Below are 13547 nucleotides of genomic sequence, written 5' to 3' on the forward strand. Positions count from 1 at the left end.
CCCACAACCTAGTTGGACTGTTTATGCTGTGCCACGACAGGGACTCCTCTTTTGGTTATTTCTACTTCTGAAATATCTTACGAGATTTTTACCTCATTTATCACTCCAGAATAGTGTAGACTCTTCAGTTAGGTTTTGCTGTGGTAGGCCAGGGGGTAGGGTAGCCCAAGTAATAACTACCTAGGATATTAACTAATGCTTGGAAGGCACCCCCAGGAACAATGACACTGGAGCAGAGCTCAGAACCTGAGAGGCTGAGAGAGTTGGCCAGTTAGTGGCTGTCATTCTGCTGAGAAGGTAAGCATGCACTCAGGGCTGAAAGCAGAGATGTTCCTTCTCCACCTATTCATTAGTTTAATTTGTCACCAAAACAAAACCTCCAGTCTGGAGGGTGATAAGCTTTCCTAGCCTAAGTAAAGAAAGTTCTCCCTCAATTACTGATGCCCACATCCCAACACACACCTTTTTTTGACTGCTCTCTCGCATGCACTTACTACCTTGCACAGCAAGTTTGATTTAGACTCAAACGCACATTTTGTAGTTTGTGTTCCTTTATCCAGAGTTTACTAGTTTTACAACTCCTGCCATGTCTGTGCCAATGCCACCCATTGTTCTTTTTCTGACTCTTGGTATTCTCATGTTCTTTGCCTACAATTTGGTATAGCTTTATCTTCTTTCAACTTTTACTCTGAAATAAAACACGAAAGTCTACCTCCTGGTGTCTTATCCTGGGTGGAAAGTGGTGATGGGCACATATATCTGCTACAGTGAGAACACAGGAAGCCACAGCCACGTCTCACAGGGCAGGTTATTGGGCATGCTTGAATTCCTTGTTCTAACACCTTGGCCAGGAGCACCTGTTCAATCCACATAAGCAGAAATTCTGCCTTGTATGCCTCCTGCACAGGAAGAGCCAAGCTTGGAAATTTAGGGATAAACCTTGGAGTTTAGGGGCATACTGCACCACTGCCTGCTGTCTCAGACATCAAACCCGTCATCCTCACGCAGTCTTCCCCTAGGCAAGTATGAGAACCTATGCTGAAGGAAGATAAATTACACAGAGTCTTTTGAATCTCTATCAAATGTGGTTTTTATTCAACTGACAAGCACTTTTCTACAGCTGCACTTGTGGAACATCACATGGCAAAAACAGGAATTTTTTTCTCTAGACTTTTTTTTTCCTTTTTTAAACCTTATTAAAAATGAGATTGGTCCTAAAAATATAGAAAGAAATAAATTTAAATTCACAAAAAACTGTACATTATCAAAAAGTCACTAAAACACCACATTTGGTTATATAAAAAGTCAAGTCCCTTTTGTTGTAAAAGGAACATGGAAACTTGGTGTTGATGGTGTGGTTTCTTCCTGTTACCAGACTGATGGGGGAAGGGAAACAAATGGGCAGGGGGTGGGTTTTATTTACTTTTTTAACCTGCCTTCCCTATTAAATACTCTTGTCAAGAGGAGAAAATCCATCTAGCTCAAGGGGCAGCGAAGATGAGGAAAGAAAAGTGAGAAATGGCCCCTTTGATCATGCCCTACCCCCACCCCCCTTCAGCCCCCCCACTTCAAACTGAGGCTAGGACTCCACCCCACCTTACGAGTGCCTGGTCCCTAGGGAAACAGATGGAGCTAGGAGAGGAACACAAAGCAGGAACAATTGAGGTTTCACTCCCCCGTGTACCTAACCTCCAACAGTAAAACAAATCTAAATACTAGGGGAATACTGCCATGGGGAAAAACAGCCCCCCACCCCACTCTAACAGTTCCAAATGTTTGACTAACACAAAGTTTGTTACAGAGCAGTTATTTAGATAAAATATAAATATTTATGCATAATATAAAGTCAATTCAAATATTCTTCAATCCACCTCTTATTTAAAAGCAAAAAAAAAAAATCTCAAATAAAATTAAGTTTTGAGGTTTATCTGACAGAAAAGGCGACTTTAGAAATAGGCTATGGGGGAGAAGGGGCATGAGGGAATAAGAAAGGGGTTGCCCCAGGACCTACTCTGCCCCCCAACCCCCTTCAGTGGCTATTCAGTGCTGCCAGAAGTACAAGGAATGCTCCATCTCACCTCACACCTCCTCTCCCACCAATGGAACATTTCTTGGATGCCTCAGCTCTCTGCTTGGGCCAGCCAGCAGCCACCTCCCCAGTGCAAGTACCCGTAATCTCTGATGGGAGGGGCTCTGCTGAGCAGGAGAGCAGGGGGCCAGGGGCCCATGGCTGTAGCTGGGAGTTAGCAGCTTTCCTCTCCCAGGTTGGGGCTTAACTTGGGCAGAGTCAGGTGTAGGGCAGCGGTGGACCCAGAACCCCTCCTCCCTACTCTCTTGTGCTCTGGGGTCTCTGCTACTGGGGAAAGGGTCCCAAGATAGGAAGTAGCTAAGGGAAGGAAAGCACAACTAAACCCACACAAGCTCATGGAATTAGGAAAGGATCCAGTTCTACCCCTCTCCCTGCAAAAGCTCAAGACTCAGAGCAACTGAAAGGAGAGGGAGTTCTTGCTGAAAGACGGCACAGTTTGAAGAGGCTGGAACAGAAGTGACTGGGAGAGAGGGGAGAGACACAGCCTTGTACCCAGAAAAACTGTTCCTGTGGTTTCCCAAAGTGATGGACTGAAACAAGGGGAAAGGTGGGAATAAAAAAACATAACTTGGGGAAACTGAATAGATGCCACTGAACAATACAGGGGCACAATCACAGCATCCTCTCTCCCTCACACTCACACATACACACACCTCTCTCTCTCTGAGGCCAGTCTATTGCTACCTGGCCTCCACCATGGGGGTGTGCCCAAACTCAGCAGTAGTTGTCCCTGAGGAGTTCCCAAGAGGGAGGTTTGGGTAAGAGGTGGGGAAGGAGGCTGGAAGGCCCAAGGTCCAGGGTGCCTCCCTGCCCTCTCCCCAGTTTGCTGAGTGTCAGAAAAGGCCAGAAACTCAGCATGTGAGGAGTATCCAACATTATAGAGGGGCTAACTATTGGCAGGAAGATGAGGCTAGAGAGAAAGACAGGGACCTCTGAACATTTTTTTTCCTTTGAAGGGAAAAAAGATTGAGGGGAAAAGGATGGAGGAACCCGTACACAATAGTTTTACATTATTGGGTGAGAGAAAATCTGAAAAGGATGAGGGAGGGAAAAGGAAAAATTGAGAGAAAGAAAGAAGCAGGGGAGGGACTGAACATGGAAGCAGCATGTTCAGGGCCCGGTGTCCGGCTCGACACACTTGGGAGTTAAGTCCACTTTACTGGCCGTCACTGCGGGTCCACACACAGTACAGAGTGTTTCTCGGTTTCACACATTCACTAGAACTATTGCTATTGTTAAATAGCCCCAGAATGCTGGGGCACGTACAGGGAAGGTGAGGAAGCTGAGAGGAGGAAGGAGGGACTTCTTTCTTCCTCCTCTTTTTAAATTAGGAAATAAAACAAATTATTTTTTCTTTTTTTTGGCTTTCAGTCCAGAAGGACCTCATCTCTGCCCCTCGTATTTGAGGAACAAGAGGAGGAAAGGGATAAAGGGGTGGAGGGATAAGATGTAGAGCGCTGCCAAGGGTAGGGTCAAAAACCAGGGTTCTACCTCTGACTTGAGTCTGGACCCAGGGCAGCATCAGCAGGTGAGAATGGCAGGGTTGGTTTGTTTGGGGGCAGGCAGGGGGTGATGCCACAAGGTGACACCCACCTCCCTTGCCTCACAGCTTGGCCTGTTTTCCCTGATAAAATTCCTCCCAGCGGCTCTCAAAGAAGCGGCGCATGATATGCCCAGCTTTGCCCACTTCAGAGTCATCCTCGTTGAAGGTCTGGCAGTTGTCAAAGACTAGGAGTGCATCAGCCGCAAACTCCTCTGAGCTGGTGTACCTGGGCAGGGGTAGAGGCAGATCTGTGAGTTAGGGACAAGTCATGGCAGTGACAGAAGAGCCGAGAGGTTGCTGATGTCTACTTACCCTCCCCGCAGCAGCCGCTCGCGCATGGTGGAAAAATCCATAGGGTTTTTGATGATGCGCCGGTACCCACTCACCAATCGTGGGTTCACAGGCTCCAGGAAAGGCCAGGCTGCATCATGGGACTCCATCTCCATCAAGATGATCCTGTTAGGAGAGAGCCAGTGAGGACTGCATTACAGGAAGCGGTCACACTGGACCCTCCACATGGACTGGACCCTGGCAAAGGTAAAGCCAGTGGTTCCCAGAAATCACTCAACTCACTCGCAAAATGTGAGATCACTGTGGTGGTTCCGCATGGAGAGTCGCCGCCGCTTAGCGGGGGAGAGCCCTTCTTCTGAGTACCGAGGCACTGCTGGGCTTTCTCGGCCCCTTGACAGTAGTCGGCGCCGGCGGCCGTCACCCTCTGGGAAGGTCAGCATATAACTACTCTTCCGCTTTTGGCCTCGTTTTGGGAAACCAGGCTTTTGAGTCAATTCTCCCTCTACCTGCTGAGGATAAGAAAAAGGTGAGATCGGCAACAGGTGGAGATGTACTCGGCTTGCCCTCCACTTTATTACAATCACTTATCTAAGTGATTCAGGCTTCAAGATATTTTCATGCATAAAAGCCACCTATGAATTTATTCACATAACCCAGTAAAATGGGTAAAAGGGAAAATGCAACCATTCCCATGTTACAGAGGAAAGCAAGTGAGGTTATAGTCTCCTAGCAGTTAGACTGGAGCCCTTTCGCAGGAGAGACTGAAGGCATGGTAAGAAGCGTTAGCTGTAGGACTGGTGGTAAATGGGCTAAGAAAGAAAATCTCTGTCTTGTGCTTGGGAGTGGACTGAGAGAGCAGAAGGCTTACCTGGGACAAACAGACAGCACAGAACCAGTCTCCTTCTGGGACAGCCTCCATCTTGGGCCGATGACAGTAAATATGGCAGCCACGGTCACATCCATCACAAAGTAGAAGAAACTCATCATTGTCACCCTTCCGGCAGACTAGACAGGTCTAGACCAAGGTTGGGAGGAGGCCAAGTGAGCCCTCAAGTCTCTGCCTGCCAGTGACCCCACCCTCCCCAGCTGGCTGTCTCCTCAGGCTCCCCAGGCCTCTTACCACTTTGTTGACGGACTTCTCCCAGGCAATGGACCTCTCCAGCTGGGCCAGGCACAAGCACACCTGGGCCGCACTACGGCACCGCTCTAGCGTTTGGCGCCAGGCTCGAATGCGAGGGGTGATCTCATATGATCTGGTGGGGAAAAGTGGTGATTTTTCTGGATGAGGAGCAGGATCCATTAAATTTACTCCTTCTCCCTAAGACCCGGAACGGGGACTGGCGGCACTCACATCTCTGTAGTGGTACACTGGGGGGCACCACTGGGTGTGCTGAGCAGGGCCTTCTCCAGCACAACCTCATGAGCTGGCCAGAGGGGCTCCCGCAGGTACCGCCGCTCTACGTTCTGCTCCAGGGCAGCGAGTCGCATCACTGCCAGGTCCAGGGGGTTGGTGGTTTTACGCTGGGGTGCCAGTCCTTCCTTGCCTCGACCTCGCCAGGTGATGTCTTCCTGGTAGTCGGGTAGATGCTCACAGTAGGCCAGGTCTTCACGAATAGAGTCTGGGCTGGGACATGTCCAGCCCTGCAGATGGAAGAGAAGAATAAAACTCATTATAAAGGAAGAACATTAAGCATAGGAAAAAATGTGACCCATTTAGGGTCACAGGAGGTCACCTGTGGAGTGGGAATCCCAGGTTTTTCCTAATAGGGTAAAGAGATTAACACACTCTCCTCAACAACCCCCTACCCAGTGCCAGCCCTAGTGTACCCGAATCTGCAGATCAGACAGGATAACCCGCTGTTCCAGTTCCTCTACCCACTGAAGCACAGCTAGGTCTGTTTCATATGTCTTCTCTTTGGGGGACCAGCTCATGATCCCTTCTTGAAAGGCAGGTAGCTGACTAGGCTCAAAGATGGGGTCTGAGAAGACAAAAGGCAAAGGGAAATTTCAGGCTGTTCATTGTCCACAGTAGCAGCTTTTTAGCTCAGGCTGTCAGAAATTTATCTTACCAGTGGAGGGCCGTAGGCAGACTTCTTGTAAGAAGTCCCTGTGCTTGTTCAGGTGTTTGTGAAGTGCCTTCTCTCGGATGCCTCGGGGGTGCAGGGCCTTGAGCGTAGCATCCAATGTCTCAGGATCTCGGATCCACCACCAGCCAGAGTGCATCTCTGTGAACACGGTTTATGTGTGTAGGGCAGGGAGTGCAAACCAGCTATGAGTCACACAGCCCGTATCTGATGCCACTTCCTCTATCAATCACCCCATTCCAACCCAAGGTCACTCACCGGAGGGGACAGGCTGAGCTGTCAGCTGGGTTAGGTAACGCTGCTCCATCTGTTTGAAGAACTTACTAGGGGGTCTCCCTCTCCGTTTTGGCTGTCCCAGCCCTGTGTGGCTCTGTGGTATTTCTCCAGGGTCCCCCATTCGCCTTTTTGGAGTCACACCCGGCAAGGGAGTGGAACAGAGCTGTACTGGATTATGGGAGTTGGCAGCACTGGGTCTATTCACCTGTGAATGAGATGAAACATAAGATGAGGGTGTTTTCATGTTTAAAGGACCCCAATGGCCCCATTCCTTCCCCCAACTTCAGCAACAGTCCACAGCCAGGTGGCAACAAAGCCTGTGGCAACATGAAGACAAGTGCACACCACTAATTCTGGCTACTTACTGGCTTGGAGAAGGCAGGAAGCTGAGGGGAAGGAGTGGGCTGGTCCTCAGAAACTGCAGGGGGTGGTGTAGGGGCAGCATTGCATGGAATCTGGGTTGAGAAGCTAAACCAGGGAGCTTGAGTGTCAGGACTGGCTTCTGCCTCATCAGGTTCTGGCTCCTCTGGGGGCTGTGATGGGGTCGGGTCCAGTTTTCCAGGGCTGCTATCAGGTGTGAGGACTGAGCTGCTGAGCAGGGAGCCATGGCTCTGAGTCTGGCTCAGCCAAGACAGGAAGGCTGACTGGCTGAGGTCATGCTGGCTCTGACCCAGAACCAGAGGGGAGCCTTCAGGCTCCAGGAACCCATTATGAGAGTGAGGATGGGACAGGGGCTGGGGTTGGGGCTGGGGCTGCAGATGAGCCTGAAACTGAGGATGGAGCTGAGTCTCAGGCTGAAGCTGGGCCTGAGGTGGTTCTGAACCTTGACCCTTAGCAGGAGATTTCAGGTGCCTAGGTTGCATAGACCCAGGTTTAGTTTTCCGAGGCCGGCCTCGGGCCCGGGCAGGAGAACTGGCAGAGGTACTGGAGCCAGTTAACTCCCTCTTCAGAGAGAAGGGGGCTGGGCTGGGTGATGAATGGGTTGCCACTTTTAAGGAGTCAGTTTCCTGCTTTATCACATCCTCAGGAACTGTAAAGAAAAGTGAAAAGCATAAGACATACACTGATATATAAGGAGGAAAGAGAGAATACAAACACAGGACATACACTTTCTTTTCCTCTTGGACTTGATTCCCCCACCTTTTGAGATTCCACTGGGAAAGCTTACATGCCAGTGAACATACTATCTGGTAAAGAAACACTATCTTCCAGGTAATCATCATCAGCATAATCATAAGCTAACATTTATTGACAACTAGCTATATATTAAGCATTATTCTAAGAGCATCAACTCATTTTAATCCTCTCAACAGCCCTACAATGTATACATACTACTATTAACTCCATTTTACAAATGAAAAGACTGATGCATAGAGCTGGTAAAAGGCAGAGCAGGCAGACAGGCAGTCTTATTCCAGAGCCTGTGCTCTTAACCACTATGCTACTAAGTCTCATAAAGTCAAAGTAGCCTAGGATGACCAGGCAGAGGAAAAGGAATTAACTTTTGTTAGGGCTCAATTCAGGGTCCCATGACACACCTACCTAAGCTCCCTTCTGTTCCTTCCACAAAGATACCAGTCAAATAGGGCAGCACCCAGTAGCGGCGTCTGTAGCGGTCTTGGCCCAAGGAGACTGCCCGAAGCATCTGGGATGAGTGAAGCAGCTTTTTGCGAAAGAAGAGCTGACGCTGGGTAGGCAGTGGAAAAGGAAGATAATGAAAAACACACTTCCAGGAGTTCGGTTGTGGCACAGCGGTAACGAACTCGACTAGTATCCATAAGGACGCAGGTCTGATCTCTGGCCTGGCTCAGCGAGTTAATAATGATCCAGCATTGCTGTGAGATGTGGTGTAGGTCGCAGACACAGCTCAGATCTGGCATGGCTGTGGCTGCAGCATAGGCCAGCAGCCGCAGCTATGATTCAACCCCTAGCCTAGGAACTTCCACTTCCATATGCCACTGGTATGGCCCTAAAAAGAAAAAGGAAAACAAAAAACAAAAAATACTTCCAGGGTGACAGTGGTGACTTTGTCCAGTATATGGGAAAAGAGCAGTGACCCTCAGCTTCCATAGAGAATTGCTATCATCTAGGCCCAGCTCATAAACTGATAAAGTCTCACCCAGCCCCTATCTCCAGCTCCTGGGAAGCTAAAAGCACAATACCTTGCTGAGTTTTTCTATCTGGCGCTCTAGTTCTGGGATGCTAGATGTTGTGATATCAACCTGGAGAAACAAGTGGATACCAAGAAAAAGGTAACCATCAGATTCTAGAAAAAGAAATAATCTGTCTCCCAACTCCCACCAGCTCCCACTTTCCTTGGTCTGGGCACGTACCTCTCCATCTCTACGACCCCTACGGCCATGGACGGCAGCTGCAGTCTCCTCCTCTTCTTCCTCTTCCATGCCACTGGTCTCCTCCATGATGCGAGAACTGCGCCTCCGCCCCAGGCCTTCCTCTGGCCCCTGCAGCTCTATCTCAGGTCGCCCAGTTCTCTTGGCCAGAGCAGTTTTCAGTCTTGAGATAGACAGATGACAAGAAACTGTGGTGAGGAACATGATGCTGCCACAAAAGGAACACCTCAAATCTAAGCCATCCTGAACCCTGGGGTAAGTTCCCAACCCCAGGAGAAGCGCTGAGGACTTTGAGTTCCAAGCAAAAGTCCAGGCTATGCTTTCCCCTTTACCCCTTCTCTCCTCTCCCTGGGCCCTACCCTCTTGTCCCACCCCTACCTTCGGAGCCGGCCTTCAACAATCCACTTGTTTTTCCTGTAGCTGGACATATTCTCCAGAGTCTTGTCAATCTCACTGCAGGGGAAGAGGGAATGGCATATTGAGGGAGAGGTGGCAACACACACACAAAAGAAGGGAGGCTCAAGGATAAAGGGAGTTTCATCCTAGAGCCTAGGATAAAAGAATGGCAGAGGTTTAGGCTCTCCCAGGGAAGAAATGAGATTCAGTCCCAAGTCACGCCAGCATGTCTAGAGCATGGCACTGGACACACATCACCCATGGCTAAACCCCTCCCCGCTCCCATTCCAATCAAGGGACACAATAACCACCCCCACCCCAGCCCCTCACTTGATGATGAGGGTAGAGCCGTTGAGCTCATGCACAAGGAAGGCCAGGACAGCAGCCTTCTGCTGGGGTGGCTGGGCCTGAAAAGGCTGTGTTCGGAGGCTGTCACAGAGGGCTGGCTCCACTCCATACGCCATAAGGAAGCAGCGCAGGATCTCAGACACATTGTCTCTTGTCAGTGGGATCTCAGACACCTTCTCCCCCAGGATCTTTAAGGACTGTTTGGAGGAGAGCATAACAGGAGTTAAGAGAAAAAAGAGGAATGACTCAAGTCGGGTGAATCTGGAATAGGAAAATACAGTAGGAAGAGCTATGGGGTTAAGATAGGAAAAGAATGAAAGATGCTAAGAGAAGATGAGAGAAGGAAAAGGAAAGGTACAAAAGAAAAGGAGTAGATTAAAGTTAAATGAACAAAATAAGCAGAGGGAAGTCAGAAAGAAAAAGAAGTAGAAGGAAAAAATTTGTAAAACAGAAACAGAAAGAAACTACAGGTCTTCCTCCACTTGTTCCTGGAGAGAATGATAAGAGTCAAGACCTAAAATCTTGAAGAAATGAGTAGAACTAATCTAGGAATAAGGCAATAAATGACAAGAAGAGCTAGCATGTAGTATACAGATCATTCTGACTTCTATGGGATAATGTCCCAGTAAACGTATCAAAAACTGAAAAAGAGTTTTTTTATTTTATTCCTTTTTGGGCCTCACTCACCATATGGAGGTTCCCAGGCTAGGGGCTGAATCAGCTGTAGCTGCCGGCCTACACCACAGCTCACAGCAATACCAGATCCTTAACCCACTGAGCGAAGCCAGGGATCGAACCTGCATCCTCATGGATGCTAGTCAGATTTGCTAACTGCTGAGCCACAATGGCAACTCCCTTCAAATTGAAAATATTTTAATTTGAAAATGCATTGGGGAGAGTTCCCATCGTCACTGAGTGGAAATGAAGCCACTGCACTGGGGAGAGCATTGAATCCAAGTCCAGTGCTCCCAAGACGCCATCTATCCCATTTTGCCACAGCAGGAACTCCCTATGTTGGGTTCTTAACCTGCTGAGCCATGCCGCGGGTGGCCAAAAAAAGAAAAAAAGAACCTGACATAGTGCCTGTGAGGATATGAGTTGGATCCCTGGCCTCACTCAGTGGGTTAGAGGATCCAGTGTTTCCAGGAGCTGTGGTGTAAGTCACAGATGTGGCTCAGATCCAGTGTTGCTGAGGTTGTGGCATAGGCCAGCAGCTGCAGCTCTGATTTGACCCCTTGCCGGGGAACTTCCATAAAAGGAAAAATAAAAATTCCATTAAAAAAAAGAGAGAAAATGCATTGGAGTTCCTGCTATGACACAACGGGATCAGTGGCATCTCTGCAGCACCAGAACACAGGTTCCATCCCCTGACCCCAGTTACAGTCGGTTAAAGGAGCCAGTGTTGCCACAGCTGTGGCGTATGTCACAACTGTAGTTTGGATCTGATCCCTGGCCTGAGAACTCCGTATGCCACGGGCTGACAAAAAAAAAAAAAAAAAAAAAAAAAAAAAAAAAAAAAAAAAGAAAGAAAGAAAGGGGGGAGGAAGCAAAAAGGAAATGCATCAAATCTACAGAACATGATAGCTTAGCCAACCCTACTTTACACATGCTCAGAACATTTACATAGCCTCTGGAGTTGGGCAAAAGCATCTAACATAAAGTCTATTTTATTATAAAGTGTGGACTATCTTGTAATCTATTGAATATTGTAAGAAAAGTGAAAAACAGAGTGGCTGCATGGGCACAGAATGGTTCTAAGTATAAGGGTAAATGCGTGCTTGACTGGGTGGGGGCCACTTGACTTGCTGCCACTGCCCAGCATCATGAAAGACCATCGTACTGCATTTCTCTAGCCCAGGAAAAGATGAAAATTGAAAATGTGAAGTAGTTTCTACTGAATGCATTTTACTTTAGTACCGTTCTAAGTAGGGAATTATTCGTATATCTCCCTTCACTCGCTTTAATCATTTTGAGGAGGGAGTTCCCTGTGTTTAAAGAGAAAACAAAATGGAGAGGAGCAGAGGATCCCAGGCCCTCTAAACCTGCCCAGGAAGGGCCCTCACCTGACAGCAGGAGGGCAAGCCGGGATCATAGAGTGCAGCTTTCAGGAGCCGCACCAGAAGATCTTGAACCTCGCCCAGGCTGTCGCCTTGACACAGGAGTCCCTCCTGCAGGACCCCCAGGCTAGGTACATCTTTGGCAGGGTCAAAGCCCAGCACCTTGCCGAAGCTGTGCAGGAACTCCACAATGGTCAAGCAGTCTGAGAAGGCCCCACTAGGCAGGATCAGACCAGGGATGCGTGAGAAGTCAGGCAGGGGCTGCAGGGATAAAAGTGGTAGGGGGGTTCTGTCAAACATACGAGAAGGCTACAGCCTGGATACCTAGGAGGTTCTTCCTTTAACAGAAGTGTCTTCACAGACGGCCCCTCCAGGATCTGTTATTCTCCCCTCACTACCTGGTGGTCAGTCAGACACATGTCCTCTGTGGGCTTCTTCATCTCCTCCAAAATCATCTGCTGCCTCTGCCGTTCCTCCAAACGCCTCTGTGTAGCCAACATTTTATCTGCTTTTTTACAGGCTGACTTGGCTTTGGCTACCTCCTCCTTTTCTTTCATTTTTACCTTCTCCTTCTTTTCCTTCTTGACTTTCTCCTTCAGTCTTTCCTGCTTTGTTTTTACCTTTTCCTTGTCAGCCTACCCACACAAGGGAGAGAGGAACCAAGAGTGCCATAAAGATTTAAGTCACTACCCTTCCCTGGTTCCCATCCTCCCCCCTTAGACCCAGAAACATGACTATAAAACAAGACCAACTCACATGTCTTGCAACATCAGTTTGGTGACTTCAAAGTTATGCTTGTGTGTTCATGTACCTACCTTGGATTTCTTCTTAGTCTCCTTCTGCTTTAAGCTCTTGGTCTCTTGTTTCCGCTTGTTTCTGGCCTGTAAACCATAAGGGAAGTCATTTCTCCTCAAACTCTGAAACCATCACTGCTTGGGCTAGGAGTCAAAAACAGACAAGGGTGCTGGGGAGGAGAGGTGAGAGATGGGATGAGGGGTTGGCAATGGATCAATTCTCTCACCCTGAAGATGCCCGCATTATTCTTGAATAAACCCAAATCTCTAAATCAAGCCCCCCCAGATTCCAGCTGATGGAGGGATGCTGCCATAAGGCAGGTAGTAGATGTGGGAGAAGGAAGAGGAGACAATGGAGCAAAGCTAACCTACTGTGTAATCTCCCTGATGTCCCTCACCTGCCCTTGGCTAGGAGCCTGACAATCTCCCCGTTGCACCTTCTGCTTTATCTTCTTTTTGATTTTACTCATCTTTGCTTTATCCTCCTCATTCAGTGTTTCTGTGAGGGCAGAAAGAAAAGTGAAGAATGAGGCAGGCAGACTAATCTCCAGCATCCAGAGCAGCACATGCTTGTCACAAAGCCAGCCTCCCAAGAGCTCCAAAAAGAATCTAAAAGTACTACTGTTGTTGTGGTTCTTTTAAGTACATATAAAACGTTGGGGGGAAGGCGTTCCCTATGTGGCTCAGCAGTTAACGAACCCAGCTAGCATCTATGAGGACATGGGCCTCGCTCAGTGGGCTAAGAATCCAGCATTGCTGTGAGTTGTGTTGTAGCTCGGATCCTGCATTGCTGTGGCTGAGGCGTAGGCCAGCAGCTATAGCTCCTATTCAACCCCTAGCCTGGGAATTCTGTATGTCATGGCCCTGAAAAAAAGCAAAAAAAAAAAAAAACCTGTTGGGGTAAAAATGTAGGAGAGGCACCTGCTAAGGAGGAAACACAAAGAAGTCAACAGGTATCTCCTACCCAGAAGCACCAGGCCCTGGAACACTGGATCGCTTTAGAAGGGTTCCTAGAGGCCAAAACAGCAGAGTAGCCTTGTAACCTGTCTCTTTCCCAGGCAACCTGACAAGGGCAGCTACCCACAGATTGATTTTAGTACAAAGAAAGGAAACAAAAACTGCCAGGTAAAGAGGGTGGTCTTGAGTTGGAAGCACCAATTAAGCAAGAATGTGCCAGAAAGAAAGGGCCCAAATAACGGACATCTTAGTAGAATCATATCAAAACTGGCATAGCTATTGCTTAGGCTCAGCCTCTATGCCTGCTCCACCAAAAGATCTGAATTTCTTCCCTTTTTTTGAAGTGTGATTCTGCAAACAG

General features: G+C 48.4%; 1 protein-coding gene across 40 annotated transcripts in view; it reads right to left on the reverse strand.

The window, feature by feature from the left end:
• Nucleotides 1-1072: 1072 nt before the first annotated feature.
• BAZ2A (bromodomain adjacent to zinc finger domain 2A) overlaps nt 1073-13547 on the reverse strand; it is a 49169-nt gene continuing 36694 nt past the window's right edge. For 23 of the 40 annotated variants that reach the window (XM_021092883.2, XM_001927752.8, XM_084955965.1 and 20 more), the window contains 19 exons: nt 12628-12728; nt 12251-12316; nt 11834-12070; nt 11442-11696; nt 9361-9575; nt 9013-9087; nt 8617-8797; nt 8446-8505; nt 7826-7970; nt 6649-7313; nt 6266-6488; nt 5993-6148; nt 5751-5902; nt 5275-5564; nt 5044-5176; nt 4792-4938; nt 4206-4432; nt 3945-4088; nt 1073-3858 (listed from right to left, as the gene is read on the reverse strand). In XM_021092883.2, coding sequence (XP_020948542.1) covers nt 3693-3858; nt 3945-4088; nt 4206-4432; nt 4792-4938; nt 5044-5176; nt 5275-5564; nt 5751-5902; nt 5993-6148; nt 6266-6488; nt 6649-7313; nt 7826-7970; nt 8446-8505; nt 8617-8797; nt 9013-9087; nt 9361-9575; nt 11442-11696; nt 11834-12070; nt 12251-12316; nt 12628-12728 — 3638 coding nt within the window. In that variant the 3' untranslated portion in view covers nt 1073-3692. The remainder of the gene's footprint in view (nt 3859-3944; nt 4089-4205; nt 4433-4791; nt 4939-5043; nt 5177-5274; nt 5565-5750; nt 5903-5992; nt 6149-6265; nt 6489-6648; nt 7314-7825; nt 7971-8445; nt 8506-8616; nt 8798-9012; nt 9088-9360; nt 9576-11441; nt 11697-11833; nt 12071-12250; nt 12317-12627; nt 12729-13547) is intronic. The other 17 variants (XM_021092877.2, XM_084955952.1, XM_021092881.2 and 14 more) reach the window with 1 other exon arrangement.

This window comes from Sus scrofa, chromosome 5 (assembly GCF_054392235.1).
Source record: "Sus scrofa isolate SSC_HxYL_T2T_F1_AM1 chromosome 5, Sscrofa_HxYL_maternal_Yorkshire_Landrace_v2.0, whole genome shotgun sequence".
In the NCBI taxonomy this organism is placed as follows: domain Eukaryota; kingdom Metazoa; phylum Chordata; class Mammalia; order Artiodactyla; family Suidae; genus Sus; species Sus scrofa.